General features: G+C 35.8%; 1 protein-coding gene across 2 annotated transcripts in view; it reads right to left on the bottom strand.

The window, feature by feature from the left end:
• Positions 1–3,224: 3,224 nt before the first annotated feature.
• Positions 3,225–27,718, bottom strand: part of KHDRBS3 (KH RNA binding domain containing, signal transduction associated 3) — a 99,421-nt gene continuing 74,927 nt past the window's right edge. Inside the window, exons 7-11 of one of the 2 annotated variants that reach the window (XM_051778576.1) lie at positions 27,105–27,187; positions 10,881–10,939; positions 6,460–7,572; positions 5,995–6,051; positions 3,225–3,974 (exon numbers count right to left, since the gene is read on the bottom strand). In XM_051778576.1, coding sequence (XP_051634536.1) covers positions 7,481–7,572; positions 10,881–10,939; positions 27,105–27,187 — 234 coding nt within the window. In that variant the 3' untranslated portion in view covers positions 3,225–3,974; positions 5,995–6,051; positions 6,460–7,480. The remainder of the gene's footprint in view (positions 3,975–5,994; positions 6,052–6,459; positions 7,573–10,880; positions 10,940–27,104; positions 27,188–27,718) is intronic. The other variant, XM_051778577.1, reaches the window with a different exon arrangement.

Here is a 27,718-nt window from a genome sequence, read left to right as displayed (position 1 = left end):
AGGGCAATTCAATTCTTTAAACTGTAAATATTTATATTGTAATATAAACATTCCAAAATGATTTAGCAAAAGCCCAAAGCCATGAATGAATGTTTAGCAGTGTAATTTTGTAGCAATCTCACTATTTGAAGCAAGACCAGCTTTACCCATGGATTTTTGAATTGGTAATTGCATTATCAGAAGAAAGAACTTAAGAGATAAACGTATTTATTTTCTTTTTTAATATAGCCTTAATAAGAAGCTATGTGAGATGGAGTCTACATATTTTCTCTCAGTAAGAAAGACAAAAAAACCTCCACACTAAGAAACCCCAACTCTTAACAGAAGAGTGGAAAAACAAAGTAAATAACCAAATGAATAAAAAGTGTTTCATCTTCATGAGATGTTTCAGGCATAAGGATCTTTCACAACCAGATCAACAGCAAGAGAGCAAATTATCACTTACTCTTTTGCCATAGAAGCCAACAAACTATTGAGTTCACAGGTTACTGCTTGAGTAAGCATTTGGAGCAGTTCACTATGCTTTGCGTAAGAGGGAGAAAAAAAAATCAGTCTATGGAGGTCAGAAAAAAACCCCTACAACTTTCCATTATCTTCAGAAAGGTGCCAAAATTTCCCTTCAGGTGAAAACTCTTTCTTGATTCTAAATTTCAGTAAAAGATAAGACCATTTAAGCTATTTTACATCAAATGGTTCTAGGCATAAAAAACTGGTTTAGTATTTAGCTTTGCAAAAGCAGGAACTCAACTGCAAGGATTGATTTATATTTAATTTTACTCTGGGTAGTAAGATCAGAATCTTGTTTAGTCAGGAATTCTATCTCAGTAGCTTTCTATCTTGAAAGAGCATAAGCTATTTTGATTACTGGATATATAGATTCCTGATAAATCTTGTCATAAATCTTTATTAAACATAAATTATTTTAATTTCACAATTTCAAGTACATCTTTGACTGAAAAGTGAAATTTTCCTTTAAGCCTGTTCCCTGATTTGCTATTTTTAGAAGTGTCGACATTTCATATTTTTTTAATACTTTCCCAATGATGAACCTAAAAAAAAAACCACACAGCAGAGTAGCTTTATTTCAGCCCTTGGCTACAGCTTAAGCATCTTCAAAATCCAAGTTTGCCAGAGACGTTCTCTTGACTTGCAATCATGTACAAAAACCTGCCTGAAGACAAGGGTCAATGCACAATGAAGTACCTGAGGCTGCACAAACATTTATCTTTGCAATATCTGCTTTAATACTAAATACCTTCAATAATTTCCATTACCAAAGGGGATTTTCTCCCCATTAAACAAATGCAGCTGTCTTGGGCAAAACTGCTGAGCTTGTAAAAATAGTTCTGAGCCCCTTCAGCCAATTAGTCTTTCTCATAAAATTAAAAAGACAAAGATATTCTGATTCTTGCTGTGCATTTACTTTAGCTGCAACAGCACTGGTGTTCTTGGACATTGGTAACCTGGAAACCCTGCTACAACTTTGGTCTTTTAGCACACATTTGTGAACTTACTACAAAAATCTAATTATAATGCTAAAATAGTTTTAAAAAAAAATTGCAAATTTCTGGATGGGGAAATGGAAGCAGAACCACTCTTAAGAACAGATATGATTCTATTTATCCCCAATCATTACACAGACATTTCAAATTTCTATTGCATTTTGAGCTTTAAACTTCTAGTTCCTTTGCCCAGAAGGATGAAATTCCAATTTGAAATGCACGTTCTGCAGCATCACTTAGAAAGATGTACGACCTCAAAGTTGTTCTAATTCAAACAGTCAGGGGACATTATTTCATGCCATTTATTACGTATTTAAATGTGGGGACATCCCCAAGACAGCAAAGACACTATTGGAAATGCCGTGATGCAGACTGGACAATTCATGCAAAGGCAGGCTCATGTCCTTGCCCAAAACCTTTTAAGTAAGGTGATGTCATGGAGAACTGGTATCATGGAACTGTCATCAGGACAGTCCCACTGTAAAGTCACTGCAGCACAGGTAGGATGAATGTCTATGTATGTTCTTGAAGTGAATGACAGAGCTACTCCAGTGAGACCCAGATTTCACTCAAAACACAATCACAGGACATAATTTTTTTATCTAGTGATAATAAAACCCATCAGAAATGGAGTCATAGAATCAGAGAACGGCTTGGGTTGAAAGGGCCTGAAGTCCAGGCTGGAGACAATCAGTGCTTAAGTTTGCAGTGAAATGAAGCAAAGTACTTGTAACACAAACAGCTGGATGGTCTGCAGTCAGCCCACCTCAACTGGAACCCAGTGGTTCCTGTGTTAGGCCACTGTGTAATGAAATAAGACTTCAGAAAAACTATCACATTTGTGAAATATTTTAATATGTGACTATCAAAGCTAAGTCATACTAGCAAAATATTTCAGTATTGCCATTAAGGAGCTCTGTTGTTCACAACTGCAGAGTGGAAGGCTTGATATTTCACTCCTTGAACTGTTCATAGCACTCCCTAAATGAGCTTGTATTGGTAATCCTGGTGTCCAGTCCAAATTACAGCAAGTGAAATTGCATTCTGCTTATCTAAATTCCCCACACAGTATCTATATACAGTTTTTATATTTGGCCTGCATTTAAAATGGTAGGTGCTGTTCCACTCCAGAGGCTCATGCCTGTCAGTCTGAAGGGAATGATTACTATATATCTCCTGTGCTTATTCAAAGGTTTTTTTTTATTCTGCTTTTCATTTATTTAAATAATTACTATTGCTTGCTGTGGGAAACACTTTAAAAATGCAGTTTTAGCACAGTAAAAAATGACAGCAGGGAAAACTTCTCCAAATTCAGAGATCAGCTAATAAAATCACCTTAAATATTTGAAGTTTAAAAATATAGATTTTTTTTTATGGTCAGTTTATTCCAGGTATTAAAAATTATCTCTTACTCAAGACTCTTTGACTGATGACAAGGTTAATAGGAAATCCTAATTTTAGCCATATCCCCATAATGTCAAACCCATTTTTCAATAGTCAGTATATGGAATTAGAAGTTATGAAAACCTGCTAAAGAGGTGGCATTTTGGTGTGAAATTATCATCTGATATTGTTTATTTTCAAAACAGAACAAAGAACCAAATCATACTTTTGTTAGGATGAATTTGAGATTCAGTGAAGAAAAACGCATCAGACGGAACCATAGCAGAGGAACGGAACACACGTGCTTTGCAAGCAGTATTTAGGAAAAAGACCACAAACTAAACTATCAGAGTTTTATTTCTGTTGCAAATTATCACAATCACAATTAATATAAAACAGAAAGCACTGAGGAAACATGACTGTTGGATATAAGATTTATCAAGGTGTAAAAACCACATCCAAGACTCTACTACTAGAAAACCTGTGACTGTGTATTAGAGAAAACATTTCTATGCATCAAACACCAAGTGAAAGAGAATAAGCAGCATAGTATAATTGACAGGGATTAAACACCTTCATGCTTTTGAAGGTAATGGAAGTTGGAGCATCATTTCTACCCAAGAGTCTTGTTTTAAGCAGACTTGTTTACAATCAGCTATTAGGAAAAGCCTCAGCATAAACCACCAATCTTCATTTTAACTCATCCATGTTGTTCATACGTTAGACAAGCTATTTCCAAAAGCATTTAAATTCTAGTCATGAGACTTCACACACTCTCTTACACTTGCTGCATAAGGCTAAAAACAGTCACTAAAGGAGCAGAAGGAACGGGAGGTTGCGTTATTGCTTGTAACAGGAACTTAGATGAAAATTTTTTATTGAGCTCCAAATAAAACATTGTTGCATCACTATACAATTAAGAGTTTAAATATACAATTATTTTAAAAAGTGTATACTGTTATACACTTTAAGGCTTTAATACAAGAAATACTGAACAGGATTTTCACACTCCGTAGCCTCTCGCTGATGTCTGGGCACACGGATAAGTACAATGCTCTAAGCAGTCCATAATTAACATGGCAGAAGTTCCTGAAAGAGAGCAAAATACAATTTAATTGTATATATCCTAAGACTGGTGACCATGAATTCTCTGAAGACTGTTAAGATTATAAGCAGTGGAATCAGGCAATTATGCATATAATTAACGTATGTAGATTTATGGAAACCACTGCAGAAACTATCATTGAAATTCAGTGCAAATGTTATTAAAAGGTTCAATAAAGGCAAATTAATGATATTATTAATTATAACCATTGACATTACTTGCTTGACTGGTAACATACAATAACAGACCAGTGTCAGAGTACGAAACTCTACTAGAATGAAAACACACTTCTAGGTTAATTTGTTACAGTGGAAGAAAGGCTGCCCCCTACATTGATTTATTTTTTTAATTTAGAGACCTTCTCTGATTATTTTTCCTCTCTGTTCAAAATCTAATGGATTTCACTTCAGAGATTATAGAAACAAAAACTAACAGGAAAATGCAATAGCAGACTGCTAGTGTATGTTATTTTAGGAACTGTCAAGAGAAGTTTTGCACTACAAATACATACTTTTGAAGAGTATCTAATATCAACTGTTTGAACTGATGCAGTTTATAGAGTGCACACCTCTACAGGACATGATAATTGATACCTTTTGTTTTTTAAGAGGCATGAAAACACATTTTCTTAGGAGAAAGAAAGATTTTAAGAGTTATCAACATGGAGCTTTGGAAGCAGGAAGACTTAGTTTATATTGTGAAACCATATGGTAATCATTCAATGATGCACCCAAACAGCCTCTGCTATCAGGGAAACACACTTTTCCCCTGCCAAAAGCAACTTAAACCAATTAAAGTTTCTGGACTTCAAGGCAGAGTAGCAGAGAAGTGGCACACATGCTTGCTGATACATTCATCCTCCCTACTTGAGGAACCAAGAAAAGATGCCATTAAAAAAAAAAAAAAAAAAAGAGTTGGGTTGACAATATAGAACAGTGAACTCACTTCTGAATTCACTTATTTATCTACTAGTCATCCCTGCCACTAGATACTTTAGTTTCAACCCTTCAAGTTTCACTGTATATGTTTAATATAACACTTGATATTTGCAGATGAACGCTTCCTATGTAACTCATCATACTACGTGATTTAAGATGTGAACAGAGATTTTGCCAATTCTACTATAAATATTTTTAAAAGATATTTATATATTCAGTTTTGCCATAGCAGTTCTAGCAGCTGTTATTAAATCTTTGCCCCTTGAGCCCCAAAGGGCAGAAATCTTCTCCAAGCTCTCCTATCCTTAAAGAGTCCTTTGATTTAAACCCTTAAAACACTCAAAATTGTTCTAAAGCCATTTTGTATGCACAAAAGGTTCCTTCAGGATGTGACAGCAGCCTCTTAAATTTACTGTGGTATACAGAGGCAGTGCAATGTATGCAGTATTTCACAGTACAGAGCTCTATTTATCTGAGCCTTGTCAACTAAAGGCACTGAGATCATGACATTAGCAGGGAGAATTACCATTCCAAATAGAAAAAAAAAACCCCTATTTCTATTTAAAATATACACCACCTGAGCATAAATACAGTTAAACAGTAGAGCCAGCTATTCTTCAGCTAATGTTTCTCAATGGATTTGTTCTCCTTCAATTTGTGCCAAAAATCAGTCTGCTAACTTGTGCAGAAATGCTTGACTTGGAAAATCAGTCTACAAAATGTGTTTTTCAAGTTTTAGGCATGTTTGCTGACCAGATTAGAGTTTTAAATTCCCATTTTAACAGTACTTGCATCAAATTACATACATTTTCTTCAGCTTCCTCTGTGCAATGAAATACTTAATTGGTTGAAATGTTGTCATAACTATGTATACCTTTCAATACACAGCCAGAGGAGTGTCCACACACTGTGACAGTCTCATGTCCTCATTAAGGGTAGCTTAAAACTATTACTTTTCCCACCAGAATTCAACAGAGTCAATGATACTTAAAGTCTTGTGCAGAATTAAGAATTAAGGACCTTCATTATTTATTTAATAATTTCCCAGATGAGTAAAGATACCTACCAAAGCATCAGAAGATTAGGGTTTTTGTTCTCTTGGCTGTCCAAAGAGGTGGGTTTCCTGACAAGAGAGGAAAAAAGAGGTAATTTTACTAAAGTTCAAAGAATTTAAAATAAAAACTAAAGAAAACAATGTAAATCAAACTATAATTAATAGAAACTTAATGCTTAACAAAAAGCATTTGTAATGTTTAAGTTACTAGAATTTATGGAAAAATAATATATTACAAACTACTGGTTATGAGGTTTTACAGTTGTTTAATAGGGAATAGTTTGTCCAAATTTAACTAGCTAAGCTAAGGCTTTTTAGATTACTGATACAAATTAAACGTTTTAAAATGAGAATTTAGGTGTCCTCAAAGCCTTTCCTACATTCTAAAAGGAAACTTTCTAAGTTGTAGCCTCCCTGTTTTTATTGGTTATACTGAGATAACTTAAGTGAGATTAAAATCTAATTTGATTTATTTACCTTGGCAAATGAAGACCGTTTTAAGGGTTACACATCCTCTGCCTCTGACGAAAGCGACCTCAATTAGTCAAGTCAGAAAGTCTTTAAAAGCTTTGTGTTTATTGCTTCCAGCACGGAGCGAGGTGGTCATTAACGTATCAAAATTCTCATAAAAATTCCAAAGTTGCACTAGTGAAAAAATGCTCAACAAGATGAAAACTAGTCACATCTTTTCCAGAAAATTCATTAGCTATTTTAAACCATTTTTTTAACAAAAGTATTTTGATTTAATGTGGCACTCAAGCAGATCCATACCATTTGGATACTTTAAACAGCATTTATATCTACTGTGAGTATATAGAGAGATACATTTAGGTTTAAACCATTTTGTTTTAAAAGAAGTTGCGCAGTGTTTAATATGAGCCTTTTATGCTGATCACTGTTAAACATTTCTCCCTGTTTACTACTATTTATGAAGTTTTATTATAAGATAAAGCATAAAATTAATCTCACACACACTGATTTTTCTTTCAAAAGTTTATTTAGTATCAAGCAAGGGTAAAACTTTGCTTAACACTACAGAACATTTCAAGACTTGAGTTACAAAATACCACATTATTCGCATTTGTAGTTTGCTTTCCTTTTTATGCATGTTTGCAAAGAGAAAATCTAGCAAATGGCTGAAAATGAAAACTAAAAACTAAATTGTTGAAAACCTTTAAAATAAAAGGTTACGCTTATGTTATAAAGAATGGACTAACGTATTTAGTAAACCTATTTTTTGTTTAACACTAGTTAATCAAAGGTTATTTTTTTGATCACCTATTTTTTCAAATACAGTTTGGAAATAACAAAGTTCCTTGTTTTACATATCTTTCTGTCCAGGTTGTTCTTTCAACAAAATATTTTAAAGTTCAGTCCATCCATTCAGATTTTTTATGCACTTTGAGTTAATAAAAAGGGATTGTTCATAGAAAAAATTACTTTGAACAGTATACAGGACTGGTGGAGATTGGATATTTCACAACATCAGACAGTACAATCAGTATCTGGCATATGGCTGGTCTCTGTAGACTCCTTTTGTTGTCCTTGCAGAAGGTGCCTTGTGTCGTGAGTTGGTCCATTCTTCTTGCCCTACAAGAAAGGAAAACATGGTTAGACCCCTTCCAGTGTTCTCAGATGCTGTACTTATTTTTCCCTTAACTGTTAATTAGATAACCACGTTCTGTTTACCAAAACCAGAGTGTACAAAGTGACGTCTAACACTTGAACCAAAAAATCTGGGTATAACACATCTATATAATGATTTCTCAGCCACCCCATAATGATTTCTCAGCACATAAGAGCAGAGAATGTGATAAGCTAATGGTAAAGATATTTAGTGCTCTGGCATTCAGCTGGACCTGCTTGTTGCAAATGCACAGAAGTGTTGGCTCCAGTAGCAGACCTATCAATAATTACACTGGGATTAAATGAATGGAGAGTATGAATTATGTATAAGAAAATAAGATGCCCTCAGAAATAAGTTTCTTTGCGTCAGTACCAGTTTAGAGCTAATTCAAAATATGCAACCCAAGCCTCAAGTATCACTACAAACACCTGTGGCTTCTAACATCCTAAGGCCAATATTCCATTTCACAGTAAACACACATCTTGTCTAAAATGCAAGAAACAGGAAGGCACATTATAAAAGAAATTAAAAGGACAAGGAGTATTTTGACTATAAAATAAGTTTGTAAAAAATGTGCTATATATTTAATGCTTTATAATCCTACCACCTTTTAATGGTAATAAATACTAAAAAAGGTAGCAAAATTATTATCTTAAATGAGAGTCAGACCTACTGTGCCAAGCATTCACAAGAGGGAAAACACAGGACCAAACACATAGTATAATGAAACAGTACGTAGGCACATTTAATCAAGTAAACAAATCAGACTAGTCGGGTAGTTAAAAAATAAAATGTATAACTGTTTATATCACCCCTGCAAGAAAAAAAAAAAAAGACACAAAAAAACCTCAACCCTAAAAGCAAATAGACCTTAAAATAGCGTATGTGTTTCCATAGCTACTAGAATTGCCCTGCCCTAAAATGCAATTCAGAAACTAAGGGTGGAATCCAAACCTATGGTAGACTAAAATGGAGGCATCACTTTGCTTTGTAGTCAAAAAGAATGAAATCAAAGAACCCCTTGAATGCTAAGGAAATTTGCTCCAACAGGAAGTATCTGAAATTAGGTGACAAGAATCCCATATTTCGAGGGTTAAGTTTCATCATCTCCTCACAGAAGCCTCATCCTAGCTACTTTTTAATAATGTAGGTGGTTGCCTGCAGAGTCCAGGTTATAAATCATACCGAGGTGGTCAGGACATTTGCCTAGGAGGTAAAAGGAACAAGTTCAAATTTGGTGTAAGGCTGAAAGAATTAAACTTGCACCTCAGGCAAGTTCCACGGGAATCTGATAACAAAATAACACACACGAGAATCAACCTCTTGTGCTTCCTCATTGCACAGACTGCAAGGTTTGTATTAAAAAACAGAAAGAACCTGAGCCTAATAGTAAGGGCAGCTGACTGAGGGGAAGAATTAATATCCTAGCTCTTAAACACCACTGTAAGGCACTGTTCAAATGTAAAAAGCTGTCTTGGCTTTAAGGGGTATATTTGGCTCCTTTTAGAGCAACTGGTCAAATCAGTAGGGTAAAGAGTTACCTTACTGTTTATCAGTTTTCATTTTGGTGCTGTTTAGGGCTCCAAATCTTAAAAAGATTGATATTCGTCCTATATTCCCTGGATTGTCACCTGAGTTTCTCAGAGGACGAAGTTCAGGTACCTCCTGGGAATCTGAGTTCCCTCCTGGCCAGCACGAGCCAATCATCTGTTCATTATGCAGTCTTAGGACTTTTAGTTTGAGGTACCTAATGTTCTTTATATACAGATTATTAGTCTGTAACTCTGCATTTAAAGGATATACTTGAACATCAGCTAGTTAAGAAATAAAATGTATAAGTGTTTATGTGCAAAAACTTCAGTGGCTGCAACCCATATAATCATTCTTCAAGGTATTTATAGTCTTCCTCTCAACTTGAGTAAATACATCACTTAATATTCTGAGTGGCTGTGCTTTGATAAATAGAAAACCAACTTTAAATGCAAAAGCAATGAAAAATCCATATTTTCAACCTTGAATACCACAATCCATATTTTTCCCCATCAGTCTATCTACATTAAGCAGTTTCATACATTTTCACCCCCATCAATTTTGCATTAATGAACTAGTCTTAGAAATATCAGGCTTATAATGGTAAACAGTTTATTTTAATGCTGAAATAAAGATTTAAGCTATATATCTATCAGCACCAACTGAAAGTGCTGGGGGACTGAGGAATTCCAAATGACCTTCTTTTGATAAACTGACTTTCTCCTTAAGCAAAATAATTAGTTTAAGCAGATAATGTTGGGCAAACTACTGGATTAGGTGCATTTATCACAACTTAGTTGAGGTCATTTTAGTTTTCAGCAGGAAGCACCCAAATGGAGTTAGAGAAATAGACCACGGAAAACTTAGTAGAGCTCTAAAATCATTGAAGCATTCATTACCCAGAATCACAATTTTTGCATTAGTTACTAACAACCCTCAAATGTTTGAGATTTGAGAAGCCTAGATTATATTTCTCTAATCTCTAGCCAGAGATTTAACATTTATCTCTTAAGCAAAGGTGCCTTTTAACATGCTTTATGCTTCTTTATAACAGATTTCTTTAATTAAACCTGTCACTACCCCACTTCTGTATTAAAAATAAATGTGATCTTTACCACCAGCATATGTTTTTTGCTTCATTATGCATTGTTTTGTCTCTATATAATATACAGTAACCCATTGCCCTCATGACTATTAGCTACCCAAAGTACTTCCCTAACCTTTACATAATGACTCCCTGCTTGATTTCCCAAGACTGATGCATGAAAATGAACTAATACAAAAAGACCATACAAGACTAAAACACACTCAATTAGGCCCTGATTCAGCTGGAAGCTTCAGCATATCTTTACCTTGTACCAAGTCTCAATGCCAGCTACATCACACTAGAGGCATTTGCTTTTGGTAGCCAAAAGTTCTGGAAAAATGTCCTACACTCCTATTTTTCTCTTTAAATCTCATTAAATGTGACATGAAATGGGTGCTTGCAGCACGATTTAGATTTGATTTTTTTTCTATTTCTTTGATTTTAGTTTCACACAACTACATTATCTAAGAGACCTCAGAGACTCCTTTCAGTATTTTTCTCAATAAGCACACAAGGAGCTCTGTGACAGCACAGGAATCCCTGAGCAGCTGTTATCCACTGCAGAACTGAGACTTTCCTTATGGAAATTGTTCTATGATTATATTTTTTTCAAGAGTCTACTACTGTAGTCATTCAGCTCATAAAGCCACTCACCATAAGAGTCATATGTTTCTTCACTCAGGCCGTGACCATAGTCATAGTAATCTGCTCCACTGTGGGGGGAAGAGGAAAGTGGAAAAAAACAAGAAATAAACCAGTTATGAGCAGTAATGCTTATTACACATTCCACCTTTGAAAAGAAGAAAGCTTGAAGGATATAGACAAGCATCCATGTGACAGTGACAACTGAGGTTCTACTTGTTCATTACTTACAACCATATTGACTTTCATTTAGGATTTTTTTCATCACTGAGTTCCTCATTCACATTGTAAATGTGGATGTGGGAATTTTGTATTTAAAATTATACCTATAGTATGGAAGGCTAAAGACCTTATAAGCATCAGTGAAAGAATCAGAGGTGTAGGTACTGAACCAATTTGTCATATAAACTCCTCTTCATTATCTTCTGTTGCCTAGTATTTTGCCTCTGGATCTTTGAATTCACTGATAGAAATGTAATAAAGGACAAGAAACTTGCTGACTAGAGGGTTATATAGCTGCTATACCTGTACAAGTTCCAATGTCTTCAAAACAACGGATGTGCACAAATATAAATGCTATAATTTTAACTCTCAGGCAGGAAATGAAAATAGGAACTACATTAGAAGCAGAAATACAGAGTTTTTAAGATTCAAAAGTATGTATGAATACCATAACCATGGCGTAAACCAGTCTTACATTTCATAACGGCATTTAAGTTTTTAATAAGATCTCTGAATGGAAACTGAAGAATAATCCTGATTATGCACTATTCCATTATGCTTTCATATTTCATGTAAGTCTGGCTAGGGGTAGTGTTTTACACAGTTCACAGGACATCAACAGCAAGTGCCTTAATTGTTTCTTCCCTTTTCTTTCTAACCACAGCCAGACTCAGGGCTGATGGTATTTGGAAAATACTCTATAAACTTTAGCTACCAAGTCATTACCTCTTGAGTGAGAAGGAAATCACTAATATATGATCACTAGCAAGTATTTACTAATATTGACAAAATGTTTCTAACAAGAGATTGATTGCTAACAAAGTAAACACCAGAGAGAAAACCCCCCAATTTTATACCCTTAACGTGAATTAGCAGGTAAAGCATTTACAGAAAATAAACATCACAATCACTTCTAAACTGACAGAAGACAATTTGTTGGTTTTGGGTTGTTTGTGGTTTAGTTTGGGTTTGTTTTTTTTTTTTTTTTTAACTTAAAAGTTTTACATCTCACAAAGCAACCAGGACAGGAAAAATACAGTTGTGGTGTGTGCAAATGCATATATAAAAAAAGTCTGGGTGAGTATTTTTTATTGCTGGTATAACACTTCCTAAACAAAAACTTTTAACAGAATGCACTCTGGAGACCCATAAAACCTATACAACCTAAATGTTATCTATGGTTTCTCAGTCCATGTGATGAGGACCCCAGAATAACAAGGGTCCTGCAGCAGCCAGTGATCAAACAGTATTTATTCTGACAACCAACTTAAAAGTGACATTCACTGTCTTTCCACATAGTACTTGATTATTTATTTTAAGGCTGTTATTGAGTTTAGAAGCCAACAGCAGCTGAGCCCTCTTCCTGTGTCTGTCAATCCTGTCAGAATGACTTTGCAGTGTCTCATTTCATAGATCTGATATATCTATTAAACAAAAGACTCACTTTGCCGCACATAAACTGCAAAACAAATAAGCATCAGAAAGGAAGAAACCTTTTACTTATACTGAAAGCACATCATAACCCATCTTTATTAACAGAGAAGCCCCTCAAAATTAATAACCTGTCCAAAAGGTACAAGTTATAATGGGAGGTAAAGCTGCCCAGTGCAATTCAGTGTTCTCTGCTCTACTTCATGTGTGCTCTATGAGCAATGACAACTCCCTCCATTCAACTGCATGTTAAACAAACCCAAAGCTTCACATGAGACAACTTAAAGACTAAGACCCGAAGAAAAGGGTACATACAGATGTTGCAAGAAATTCTATGTGCAAAAAAAAAAAAAAAATTAAAAGAGCATTTTTTGTTTAATCTGCAAGAGTCTGAATAGCCCATGGAGTTCACAACCAAGACCAAAGGTAACTGGGGGTGGGTTTGGTTTTTTTTTAGTGCTGTATATGAAGTTACAGTTTATATATTTTTCTTTTTTAAAGCAAATCACCTGTTGAAAGGAAACCCAGTCAAAGCAACCTGCAATACCAAACTTCTAAATTGTAAATTTTAACTCATTAACTGAGATAACTGAGATAGTTGAGGTCAATTCTGCTGTGAGGATTTAAGTAGCTATATTAAACAATTCTTCCTGTGGACAGTAGATATGTTACAAACTTTTGTTTTAAAAGCATCCTTGACATTTAGATTCTTTTTTTATATCCTTTTTATATATGTTCTTTGACATCTTAGCATTCTGACTGAAGATAATTTAAACTATTTCCCTTGAAATTCTGCGAGGAAAGCCCTTTTCATAGAATCATAGGAAGGCTTGGGTTGGAAGGGACCTTAAAGTTCACCTAATTCCAACTCCCTGTCACAGATAAGAAGACTAGATCAGGCAGCTCAGGTTGCTCCTCTTCCTTTCATTTTGTCTCACAGAAAGGAGAACAAATTCACAAAACCAGTATATTTTCTTTAACCTTGTGTGACACCCTCCTTTCAGAAAAAGGAAAAAAATTACATGGATCCTTTCCTTTTTAAGCCAGTAAGACTAAACATGGAACATTTGTGCTTGAAGGTTTTGTTTTCAGATGTGAAATGTCTCTTTGAGGCCATTTTCTTAACTTTTCCTTACTTCTCTAAGCATCTACTCTTTTAGATGAATAATTGGATTACATGGCATAGCCAGCTGAGTTTTCAGGCATCTTTGTAACCATGAAGGAAAAAAGCAGAAGTGCAACCAACACTGGAATATCAGCTGTGACTCAGATCTTTTGTACATAAAGAGCTTTTGCTTATAACCCCTCATATTTAACTTCTTTTGTATTCTCATTCCAGCACAATGGCTTTGGACTGTCAAGAGAGAAGACAGAGGTGGCAAAGAAAAAATGCTTTGATTTTCCCCATCACCATAAAAACTCAGAACTACTTAATGCTATGGAAGGATTAGCAAGTAACAATAAACTTAAGTATGTTGTTTCTAATTGCTGAGGGCTGGGCAGTAATCCTACAATGCTTGGAGAAAGTATGAAGAGATGTTTCAGTAGTTAAGTATGGCCAGGGGGAAGTACCTGCTTTCTCTGTTAGAGAAACAGCCTGAGACAGAGAGGAGCAAGTTCAGATTTTAGCCCTGCATCACTGGTGAAGTAGAAATGCTTCCCAAGGGCTTTACCCAGTGAAACAGAGGACTGGGAAGCTTTCTGCCATTTTTCTAGAATCACTGGGCTGGAGAAGTGCCTTGAAATAGTTCAATTTAGAAGTATTCAACATAAGCCTTCAAAGGTCCTGCAGAATATGACCTGAATTTCTCAGGCTTTTCTGCAAAGCTCATTTTTTTCTGAAAATATCTTGGTGAACCATAATAGCACAAATATTTATGAAAAAAAAAAAAAAAACAAATAGGAGTAACTGCTCTTGACATGATGGTTAAGCCTCAAGGAACTTCTACCTTTTATACTATATAAACGATTAGCTTATTCTTTGTAGAGAATATTCTCTTGGGACAGATATCAACAGAATGGTAGTTTCAGCCTAACTCTCATGGGTCCCTCAATACAAGACAGATATTGAGGTGCTAGAGTGAATCCAGAGAAGGGCAATAGAGTTGGAGGAGGGTCTGGAGCGTAAATCATGAGGAGTGGCTGAGAGAGCTGGAGGTGTTTAGTCTGGAGAAAAGGAGGCTCAGAGGGGAACTTACTGCTCCCTACAACCACGTGAACAGAGGTTGCATGTAGTGAGGTGGGTGTCAGTCTCCTCTCTCAGGTAACAACTGACAGGATGAGAGGAAATGGTCTCAAGCTGTGCCAGGATGATTCAGGTCAGACATCAGGAAGAATTTCTTCACTGAAAGGGTGGTGAGGTATCAGAGTGGGCTGCCAGGAAGGGGGCGGAGTCACCACCCCTGGAAGTGTTCAAGAAACGTCTGGATGTGACACTTAGTGCTATGGTTTAGTTGACATCCTGCTGTTCAGTCAAATGTTGGACTTGTCTCAGAGGTCTTCTCCAACCTTAATGATTCTATGATTCCATATCTGAAGAGGTCACTAGGCTATTTTTGGGATAAACCCAAAACAGGCAGGTCAACCACACAGTGCAAGTGTACTTCCAAAAACGCACAAAGGAAGTAAAAACATATTGTGATTAATTCATGTGATTGCCACAGCTCTTTAAAAGATGTCTGTAACAAATATAGAGTGGTCATTATGCCATTTCTGTGTTTGAAACAGAAGCAGTGTGGCATGGAGCCTGGTTGCTAAGGGGAGATTAAAAGGTCTCTGATTGAAAGCTTTTAGCTTACTGGAAAATCCCAGACTTAAGCACTGACAAGCCTGGCTCTCAGGTTTAAACATTGAGTGATCAGAAACCTTCTCCGACTTCAGTGATAAAAAAAACAGCTTTAGCAACCAGTTCGACTTCATGTAATGCTCATTAGGGAAAAAATGACCAAAATTTGTTTATTCCTTTGCACAAAGGATTTATTCCTAGGATCAAGTAATTTTGGGACTGATCCCTTCAGGTATAAGCCAGGGCAGTTTCAGAAAGTGGCAATAAAATCCTTACAAACACTAAGGTTTTCTTTTGTGCCATGAGCAGCTCCCCAAGATCAGATTTGTCCTTCTACACAGCGTTGCACAGAACAGCAGCAAAGTAGAAAGAACAAATGAGGATCTCTCTAACAATAGTTCTTATATGATAGACCCTGACCGATATGATATACCCTGACCGATATGATCACATCTGAAGAGAATTCCTCCACAAAGACAAGCCTCTTTCTGTCATTCCTATCAGATCATCATGCTCAGCTGCTCCTGATAACAAAAAGCATTCTGTCAACAGTAAACAGGAAGTGTGTCCAGGCAAAAATAACTGCAGTGAAGCTCCCAACTCCATAACTGTCTTGAACACTGAGCATCTGCTCTCAATGCTTCTGTGGATTCACTAGAACACCATGTTCTGTAACTCAGTTTACAGGACAGTAGAAATCTAGGATGTCAAGAGGAGATCCATATCTTTTCTTGCATTTTGTATATACATTTTTATTTAATGCCCAGTTCTGCTACTTCTTAGAAGTTTCTTTGGTACATACTCTCATCCCTGCATCTCAGTCTGTATAACAGATAATCATCTCAGAAAGCAACTGAGACCTGTATGTGAGAGCTTTTTAAAATACAGAAAAAATATGCAATCTTCCTTAAATTGTATCTCTTTGTACTCTCATACAGGTAATACAAACAGCAAATCTATTACCTTTAATCATAAAAGATGACCAGAGTGCCCTCTCAAGGATTCCCTCAGCTATCACTATTTAGAAATTACTTTTTATGATAGAAATTGTGAGAAATTTGACTTCTGATCAGTGAAATGCCCTCAGAGGCGTCTGCATTCTGGTGCTATCTGCCAGGCACAGAACTATGTCTATCTACATATTTCCAGTAAACTCTACACAGTTACCTAAAGCAGTTTCACCATCTGAAGTGTCCACTTGTCACTGTCTGAACTCAATTAGTCTTCCCACCTCATCCCCACTACATTCTCATGTCCCTCTCTCCAAAGAGGAAAGGAAAATGGCAAGTAGAAGTAGTAAGTGACACATATGGCACAAATAAGGTTTCTTAAGAACAGCAGCAGGAGCTACAGCTTTACCTTGAAACTCTGAATAGAATGAAGCAACAATATATTCCAGAATATGAGAAATGCTAAACATGTTAATGTCAAATATTCTCTACATAAATAAGAAAGCATCGGCAGAAAAACTAAAAATTCAGGTTGCATAGAGCCAGCATTTTGGTTTGGCCTGTGAATTAGAACCAAGTCCCAGCCATTCTACACCATGTCTGTCTGGTTTGCAAAGCAGTGAACTGGTGTCAGACAAAACTAAACTGGAAGTCTTAAACTATCCAGGTGTGTACCAAACATGTTCCAACTCCTAAACGGAGAATAAAGACATGAACCAACATCAATGTTAACATCAGGAAAAGATGTGTTTTCTTCCCTTTCTCAACAGACAAGACTATTTAGGACAGTGGAAGCAGCAGAGAACAGTGAAGATCTGAGAGGTATCAGTCAAAGAATCTTTAAACTATTCATCGCAATACTGGAAAGAATTGTGGGTGTTATTCCATCTAATTCTTGGTTATCCCTCAAGTCTTGCATAAATGTTTTTAGAGATCCAAAATCAGATTACTTGTCACAGACTGGAGTACAAGACCACACTGCCTCTAATACACAGTCATCCCCAAAAACTGCACAGATGTTATGTCACCACTATTAAAAATACTGCTCAAGAGGATGCACATCAAAAGGTATCTTTTTAATTTACTGAACGAACAGTACAACTCTCAACAGCTTTCTATAAATCTGGGGCCTTACTCATCAGTTGGAATTGAAGAATATTTGAGAGAAAAGCTAACATTCCATCATCAATTTGTATGATTATAATTAAAAAATAATAAAAGCACCATCAAGGAATACATTTGATTAAAGAAAGACTGGATTCAATTGTTTTCAGGGCTGCATAATCATAAGCATCTGACAGATCTTAACAGCAATGCACTGCCATGTTCAAGATCTTGCCACTGCTTCCCTTACACAGCAGGGAACAAACCTTGCCTCTCCAAGTACAGGAAGGCAGATCTCTTCCTCTTCAGGACAATTCAATCCATTTAATTGCAAATGTTTCCTGGAACTCATGTGAGTTCCACTACTTCTATCAATACGTGCATTTCAGGTGCTTTATGCACAGCTCTCATAACGCAATTACACCAAGATGAACCTGGTTATGATGGTTACTGACTTCTGAGGTTACTAATATCCTGCTTTTCATTGTCATCTGAATTACATAAAAATTCTGCTTAAAAGTACAATTTACAACTCTCAGTATTTCTACTGAAATAAAACACAAGGACAAACAATTAAGACCATTATAAAGTGTCCCTGCATCCATCTCCCATTTCTAAAGTTGCCCAATTAAATAGGTATTTCCTTACCAATAGAAAGCAAGACTTTTCTTCCCTTGAAAGAAAACTGAATACAACAGAGTAATCAGAGAGAAAACTGCAACTTTCAGTTACTGCCAGTGAGCAGACACACTATATTGACTGTCAACCAGCAAGAGTGTCAAATCTTCATCTACAAAAACATGTTGTCTGACAAAAAATCTGTTCTGAACTGATGCAGCCTGATTTTCATTCAACTAACAGACACTAGCTTCAAAGTGTGAGTTTCCAGTGAAGTTCCTTCTCTACTCCACACCAGGGAAAATAAGCCTTCCCTATATATACTCTCCACTATCTACTGGCAAGTGTGAATTTATGATGTCCTTTCTCTAGTTTGGAGAGTCTGTGTAGTCTCTTCCCTATCTTGGTATCTCAGTCAAACTGGTAGAAAGTTAATTATTATGCAAGACATTTTAGAAGTTATTTCTAAATTGATAACTTTAATTTGGAAGCCTGACTATCCATGTTTTGTCCCAAAGCCCATACATACAGCATCTGCTGAGGCCAAGCATCTGGATATTCTCCTTCCACTGTTACCCTCATCATCCAACCTTGAAGTATCTTTTAAACATACTGCAATTAGTTTGAAACCCTCATATAATTATTTCTAAACTATGATTAATTCCACAAGTTACCATTAGTAACTGTAAAATAGCATTTCAATATTTAAAAAAAAATATTCACTTTTAATGAATTTTTCCTCCTATTTAGTACTTGCTAGGAGATCCTTTTTTTACCTACCCTTGTGTAATCAGTCAAGAAAAAAAAAAATCCAAAATACTACCAAATACTAATCCTCTTTAAATACACTGTGGTAATTCAACCACCCAGTTTAAGATGCTGTACAATCATCTAAGTAAAATTAAACCAATTGTGCAAAATAAACACTATTTTTATGAAATAATTATTTGGATTCCTCAAATATTTATAATTTCATGTTACTAATTTTTATACTACTAACACACCTCTGTTACTTTTTTCCAACAGATCTCCATTTATTTTTAAATGCATTTTTATTTGTATTCTAAACATTGAGGCACTGTCATAATTAAGTTTAATATCAAAGTCATGAAGCGAACCAAAATAATTTTTTGTATCTAAAAACAAGTCTAATTAGTATAAATGAAAAGTAATCAATTTCTTAAATAGTGCAGCAATCTACTAACATCAATATGATGAAGATTCTAAAAATATTTTGCAGTGAGTGCACCACGAGATATGCTTGTGCTAAGTTGCCCAAGTTTTTTTCCCATAATTACACTCTAATTGCCTTAGTCTTATTTCTGTTTACTGACATTTCAGGCCAGATTTCTGTAAACCAGTTTTAAAAAATTCAAATGTATGCTAGACCCAAAATTAAAACTATCTGTGCTAGAGGCACTTCTGAATATTTTACCTTGCCACATTTTAACAGGTAATTGAAAAAGAAAACACGTATCTAAACCTAAAAATGAGATTTGAGAAACTGCAGAAAATAATCTCCTCCAATAATGTGAGCACAAAAATTGAGCAAGAAACCACATGGCAGGGGTTTTCAGTTAAAAGCTACATTAGCTTGTTTATGCTAATGCTTTTGAGACTTTATTTTACAGAATTATACCCTCCAATAAAGTCATACATACCAGGTGTTCACAAGCAACAGCAATACAAAATGCCAGCGGATTTGCACTACCCCCAGAAATCAAACTCCTGTGGATTGATTTGATTTATAAGTCAGAGAATGAAATACAAACACCTACAAGCATTAAAATGGAGAGAACTACATCTTGAAAAACTACAGTAACAGACACCGTTTTGCATGTAATGCATATTTATACATCCTGGAAATGCATGATTGCTGACAACCTCAACAATGTAAATTTAAAACACTGAGCATCACAAACAAACTGTTAGCAATTAACTTTCAAATACCAATAGCAACATCTCCATAAGCCAGTTTCAAATCCATACGCTCAGCTTTTTATGAAAATCCTTCTTTTAAACAGGAATGCCATTGTCTTTTGTATGACTACTAAGCAGAGTTCCAAAAACCACCTGAAAATTTGAGCTTAGTGGAAAATGAGGGTATTGCCAAGAACCACATACTAGGAATCAGCTTCTCTTGTAACTAAAGCGCCTCTGGAATGACATAAAATCAGGTACTTAGAGAGATTTGAAGGATTTGGCAAACCAATTTAGTTGTATTCTTCAGGCATCAAATGAACAATGGCCACTGCCAGATTTCAAGGTGAGTTTAAGTCCTTTTCAACCCAAAATCCGATTACTTAGTTCCTAAGTAACTACCACAAGCTAACAAACACAAAATTCCTCAAACCTTTCAAACCACCAGGTCTTTGTACACAGTCTCCCTGATGAAGAAATTTTCTATCTTGAATCAGCCACTGTTGAAATGAACAGTAAAGAACATGGTCTCACCTCTGAGGGAGTTGGGGCTGGGGGGGCTCAGCCTGGAGAAAAGGAGGCTCTGGGGGGGCCTTATCGCTCCTTACAAATACCTGAAAGGAGGGTGTGGCAAGGTGGGTGTTGGTCTCTTCTCCCATGTGAGAAATAGGGGATGTTGGGAAAAAATTTCTTCACTGAAAGGGTGGTCAGGTACTGGAACAGGCTGCCCAGGAACCACCATCCTGAAAGTCTTCAAAAAAACTGTGTGGATGTGGCACTGAGGGACATGGTTTAGTGGTGAACCTGGTGGTGCTGAATTAGCAGTTGGATTTGATCTTAGAGATCTTTTCCAACCTGAACAGTTATATGATTCAGAATACCATGTTTTTAACACGCCTAGGAATTACCATATGGGCAGTTATCTTTTTATGCATTGAAGTAAATGATTTAACATAAAGTTGCAGCATGTATTTCTCATTTCCCAACACATTAACAATAAACACAGGATGATTTAGAGGCACTGAATAAACATAGGTACACTAAAGAGAATTTGCCAATTCCCTCAGCTAAGATTAGGTTAACTGGGTGGCTCCAAGGCTCACAGGCAACTTGCACTGATTTGAATTTATCACATTTTGGTTTCATTTGAAGTGATAGCAATTGTTGTTAGATATACACAAAGAGCAACTGAGAAACACTATTTAAGCCAGTGGCACAATGTTTGTTGCCAAGAGAAATCTATAGCACTAATAGATAAATGTGGAAACCCAAAAGCATTGCAGAAAACTGTAAACAAAGCCAGTCATTTCCCCAAGTCCTAATATTTCCCATTTTATAACCCTGTTTAGATTAAATTCTGCAACAGAGTGAAGGTGAGATCACCCTGACTGAAGATCTGAAACAGTTTTAAAATTATAAATTATAATTAAACACAAAATGGCATTACTACATGAATGACCCATTCTTGTTCCTCAGTAGACACAGGCATACAGTTAAACAAACTGTTCCTCTTGTAGTTGAGGCTGCTGATCTCTGTTGCAAATTAAAAAAAAATTAAGCTAGTCAAAAGCTATTTTTTTTTACCTAGGAAAAGTATTGTGTTTTAAATGTTAGCACACAAGCCTAAGGAAGTTCTTTGAAACTTCTGAGTGCATGAACCAGGCAGATGGGGTTTTCCCATACTTCTTTTTGCACTAGAGTAACTGTGTTAGCCATTCTCTCTCAATAGTAAACCTAAAAGCACACAGTAAACCTCTAATGCTGTTGGAGAGGTAACAAACCCAGCCCCCTTTCTCAGCAACCTTGTCACATAATCTGAATTTCAGTAACAAACCTCATTCCCTGGTATGTTAACTCTCTACAGCATCTGTCACTGCTATGAATGGTTGATCATAAGTACCTCTGTAGTCATCTCAATGCTATTAAGCAGATGGCAGCGCTAAATCCAAATGATGTAGTACATCTCCCTGGTGGACTTTGTTTCCATACACTACCATTATTCTACAATTCCTCAGTGATAAATCTTATGTATTCTAGAGAACATTAAACAGTGAGCTGACAGTGACAGTTGATTTATTAGCATCCATTTCCCTTTGCCATATTATTGTCTTTGCAAACACTTGTGCGGATCATGTATGGAGTCACTAAGGGACAAAAGCACTGTGGCTCAATTCAAAACGTATTTCAGAGATTTAAAATAACCAGGGTTTTTTCCTCATGCTGCAAATGTTTAAACTGAGCTACAATTTTAAATGAAGACACAATTAAATGCTCCTGCTCCCTCCATAACACTATTATGTGAATTTTCATAATAAACTTGGTCTAGCATTAACATCAGACCATTAAAATACCCACTACTTTCTGCAATAAATCCAAGAAAAGAATTAAAATTCTACACAGGTTTGGGAAGTCTTTTAAGAGTGAGATAAGTTGTGGAAGAATGCACATGTGCTGGGGAGGGACACTGACACAGGAAAATATCAGTACCAGGAGTCACGAGTTTGGCTTTCACACTCACAATTCATTTTTCCTTAAGATCATGGAAAGGTTTTTGGCATACAACTGCACATGTTAAATTACTCCATGTGTATATAGAAAACAAATTTTATGAAGGAACTCCTGACTGCATAACATACAACCTTAAAGCCTGACTGCATATCAGGGGTATGTAGTGATAGAATGAGGGGATGGTTTTAAACTGAAGGAGAAGATATTTAAGATTAGATATTAGGAAGAAACTCTTGACTGTGAGGGTGGTGAGGCACTGGAATACACTGGCCAGAGAAGCTGTGGATGCCCCATCCCTGGATGCTCAAGGTCAGGTTGGATGGTGTTTGGAGCAACCTGGTCTAGTGGAAGGTGTCCCTTCCTGTGGCAGGAAGGTTGGAACTAGATGGTCTTTAAGGTCCCTTCCAGCCCAAACCATTCTATGATTCTATGTTTAGTAGCTTTTGATTTTCAGAAATTGAGAAATATTTTAAGTTATTCTGAGGTTGTTTTCGGTTTTTTATAACAAGACTAAGAAGAACAGTTGATTAACCATCCCAGATTATACCGATGAAAATAGCATTAAACAATCCGTCTGCAAAAAACTATAAATATAATTTAGTCACATCTCTTCTAAAAATCAGTTCAGATAACTAGTCAAGCTCAGTACAGCTCCAAGGGATATGTCTTTTTGACCATAAAAACAATTCCATTAAAGGACATCCTGAAGCACTATTTGGGGCTTTGTTGCATGAACAAACAACTGTCGATAATAAATTGTTCTAAAGGAAAACAACTTTTTTATAGGATTACAGGGTATTAAGATAGATGAGAACTCAGAAAACTCTAATGTTTCTCTCCTTATTAGTGCTGTGGCAGGTTTTAACTGAATGTTCAGATTGCCACGCACAAGCAAGGATACAGTCTCTCACAATGTCAAATAAAATGCCACTAAACTTCTAACTACTTGCAATTTGTTATCAGCAAGCACTTAGTATAAAAATGGGAAGAATTTTTTTGAAGAGCAAGCAAAGTCTCATCCACCTCAATGCACACAGAAATACACAGTATCCAATTCTTCATATCTGAACACATCACTCATCCCAGTCCATCTCAGATTTGGCCATTTCTGGCAAATACATTTGAAACATCAAAATAAAAGCAATCAAGGGGAGTCACACTGTTGTACTGAATGGTCAGATTTGGAGAAGGTACTCCTGTTCACTTACAGCAAAAGATGTGCTGTTGTACAACATCTTACAGATCTCCAAAATTCCTAGAGATATTTCAGATTCTATTCAAGTGTCCATCTTTAACAGGGGAATCACTACATAAGCAAAAGCTTTAAAACAGAAAAGAGTATTTCCACTGCCTCCAACATATCACACAATGTGTACATTTGTGAACATTAAACCCTGTTCCTGCACGCAAACTTGGTTATATACTAAAAACTATTGCAAGTAATTTAACGAGCCAACTCATTTTCAGTTTAATAGCTGTTTCTCAAATTTCCCCTTTAATACACAATATCATTAATATTACAATATTTCTAGAAAAATCAGTAGCAGAAGGCATACAGAAATACTTCAAGATCAGTATTTTCAACTTAGAAATGGAAAGAGAGTAAGTTGTTTCCACATACTGGTCACTAAATGATGCATTTTAAACACGTGAATGCCCTCCATGTGCAAATGCAGTTTCCTTCCATGTTTTATGAGGGCAAAATATCAAGAATGATATAAGGCTAAGCTATCAAAACAATGCACTTTCCCTTAATTTCCTTCATAGTAAGGGCATTGTAATGAACCTAAATATGATAAGTATCTCATAATGGTTACACAATGACATTTTGCAATGTGGGCTACTACTCAATATTCTGATTAAAGACAGGAATGCAGGTCTAGGTAGCTCAGATGGTTGTTTATAGTTATTACTTTTTTGCCTGCCAATACTATCTCAAAAATCTTTTTGCAAGCCAGAAAATATGCAAGAAAATGAGAACTGATATCGTGTGAGAAACGTGCCAGTGAATAATTTCATGTTTTCTTTTACCACAGAACACTTGATAAAATTAGGGGGGAAAAAAAGTCAAGTAATCATTCCAAAGACAACAATTTCATGAAAATCTAACAATATATGTATTGTGAAACTACAGGTAAAATACAAAGTACAGCAATCATTTTATGAAGTATCTCCTTCTAGACAATTAAGCATGTGCACATATATCCAAGAGTATTATACATTCTTATGCATTAATCCTTTACAACAGCAATTTCATTCCTTGGGAAATTGGTTTCTTTCCTAATTTTAGTTCAAAGGAAGAAAATGCCAGTGAAAACCTTCTTACCATGAAAAAAAAAATCAAATCCAAGTAATGTTTAGTTTTGGCTCGGGCAAATGACTCTGTAATGAAGTCCAAATGTTTGCATGCAATAAACCCATTTACCAACACTAGGAGCAGTAAACCAGAACAGAATTACCAACATAAAAGTTGAGGACTACTTTGGTAATTTTCTTTTGGGGAAAAAAAAAAAAATCCATTACCAACAGCTACTCTCGAAATGTAACACTACAGAATCTCATATTTTTGAGACTACACTTCTTAAGTCATATTATTTTTATCAATTTTCAGTAGCTTAGAAGCTGTAGCAGCCAAGTATCAGACAAAGGTAATTTCATTATTTTAGTTCTCAACAATAACTACACTGGTACTTTCCACTGTGTTTTTTCACACTAAGTTGTTGAGCACAGAAAAATATTCATTTACACAACAAAATTGGAGTTGGTTGTGACAACAGTACAGAAAAGCAGATGCCAGGTGTAAAGAGCTTTATTCTCAACTTTGCTGTGAACAGTTCTGTACTATTTCAGATAAAGCTCCATTGTAAACCTTACATATGTAGCAGAACATAAAACAGGCCAAGAACCATCTATTTATCAACATCTCATCTTCCTCTTCTATTGCCATCTTTGCAGTGGGCAAAGTTTGATGCTCTAATCAGCCAAAATAACTAAAGCAGTAATGTAAATCTATAGTATTTTATTTTATAATTTTCTGAACATTATTGTTTCAACAATTTTAAGGGTTTTTTTTGCTTGCAGAAGCCTGGACAGTAAGGAGTTAATGCATTGCTGTGCCTCAAACACTGATGACCATTCAAGTGAGCAAGTTAGAACAGGATGTGCCTGGAAAGGGGGACCATGCAAAGGTAGGGCAGCACCTGACTGGAGCCAATTTTCCTGCTCAGGTCCATGGTGACCACACAATATACAATGAAAGTACAGAAGTGGGGTCAAGGAACAGGCAAGACCAGTAGAGGGGGACTGAAACCAACAAGGACTACAAAGCGACCCCCCAACTCTTTTGAAAACTCTCCATCTGAAGACTGCACGTGCCTCAGCGTTACAGCAAAGAACTCCCTCCCTGAGGAGGGGCTCAGGCTAATTTTAATGTATATAACGAGGAACCTTTTGCTTGGCAGGGTCCCATTCCCAACAGATCAAGACTGAGACCGCCACAGATCACGGACAATCAAAATCACAACAATTAAGTCTCATCACTGGATCCACAATCTACTGTTATCTTTCCTCTCCACAATCTACTATTATCCTTTCCTTCTCTCTCTTTTCCTTATGTATTACTTCCTGATACTTTTATAGAAAAAAACAAAATGGCTACCTAATTCTGCTGCAATTAAATTGTTTTAAAATACATCTGGCCTCATATACACCTGCCATTCAGTGCCATTTTACTCTAATTCACCCCAAAGTATTTATTAACAGGAACCTCAGTTACCCTGCCTCAGAGACATGTCATAACACTGCCATAAAAGTTTCAAAACATTCTCAAAGACATTACAAAATCTACTACTGAGCAAATTACAAAAGCTTGGTCCAAGAGAAAATAGTGAAAATAAATTACAATTCAGTAAAAGGTGTACAGAAGTTCCTTTTTGAGACAGGCACATTGGAAGTACCCAACAGCAGGAATGATCAACCAAGCTGCTATGTCTGTCATGTGATTTTTGCCATTAAGTTCTACCTATAGGAAGCATATATTTACTTCATAGCATTTTTCCCAACACTGGGACACATTAGTATTCTTTGTAATTCATGGAATTGCCAAATAGTGACTCCTTTGAAGAAAGTAAAATTTTAAATAAAAAAATAAGAAGTGCTTAAAAATACTGCTGAGAATGAAGTGGGGGAAGGAAACAAGTGACAAGCAATTCAAATTTGTCACAAGGAATTCCACAGAGAAGTAAAACACACACAAGGGTGTACTGTTATTACAGTCAAATAAAGGTAAAATACTGGAATATAACCTTGTTAAAAGTAGTAAGGAAATGCAATCAGTGTCATGTTTCAGGAGATTTAATACCTTTTTTAAGTTTCTTTTTCTCCTCTCCCCTCCTTGCTTATTCCTCCCTCCTAAAATGAATCTGAATTAAGTTTTCCTGAATTTCCTGAACTTTTGAAAACTTTCTGATTTATGATTTGGCATCACTAAAACTGTTTCAAGTTATCAGTTCTGTTTTTTTTTTTTCAGACACTGAGAAACTTAACTTTTATACTTATGTGATACTAAAAACAACTAACACAGGTAGTTATTTCTAAAAAGCCTCTCAAAATTTTTGTTGTTTTGAAAACCTTTAAGTAAAACTAACTGGCTAACTACAGAATTTTTCAAAAGTAGTTACAGTTGATTTGGAGGCTTACCTTTGTGCTTGAGTGCTATAGCTGTTATCATAAGAATCATAGCTTTGTTCATCATAAGCAGCTCCATAGCCATCATCATACTCCTGAAATGATGTAAAAGAAATGTAATATTAACCACAAGCACACTCCAGAAACAAAGTAGTAACTGAGTTCCACCTATGAAAGACAATTTCTCCTGAAATGTATGTATAGCATATGTACATCATGAAGTGGCAAAATTTTAATACTAATACAGACTACTTCCATCTACAAATCTAGGAACATAATTTCTTAAAGGGTATTTTGAACTATTGGCAATGTGCTTTAAAAGATTTTTCTTCATTTAACCTGGCTTGTGCAGAGGCAGTACAAACATTTCATACCCTCATGGTCTTGAATTTGAGTGAACTACCAATCTTCAGGAAAGCTCTGGGACGCATCTCAGGAATCAAAACATCTGAATAAATATTATGTACCTGACTTAGGTAGCTGACTTATTTCTGGATAATAAATTCAATTTTCTATGTAGATTACAGATAGGAAAGAAGTTTCCCAGAAATAAGACTAGAAAGAAGGATGGTTCTGCTACTTTGAATGCCCTCTGTATGCTCTTCAACTTGTGGGAGTTTAGCAGC

This window comes from Manacus candei, unplaced genomic scaffold (genome assembly GCF_025592945.1).
Source record: "Manacus candei isolate 608988 ecotype Guabito, Panama unplaced genomic scaffold, ASM2559294v1 h1tg000013l, whole genome shotgun sequence".
Taxonomy (NCBI): domain Eukaryota; kingdom Metazoa; phylum Chordata; class Aves; order Passeriformes; family Pipridae; genus Manacus; species Manacus candei.
The sequence above is the reverse complement of the archived record's forward strand: the minus strand, read 5'-3'. Positions and strand labels throughout refer to the sequence as shown.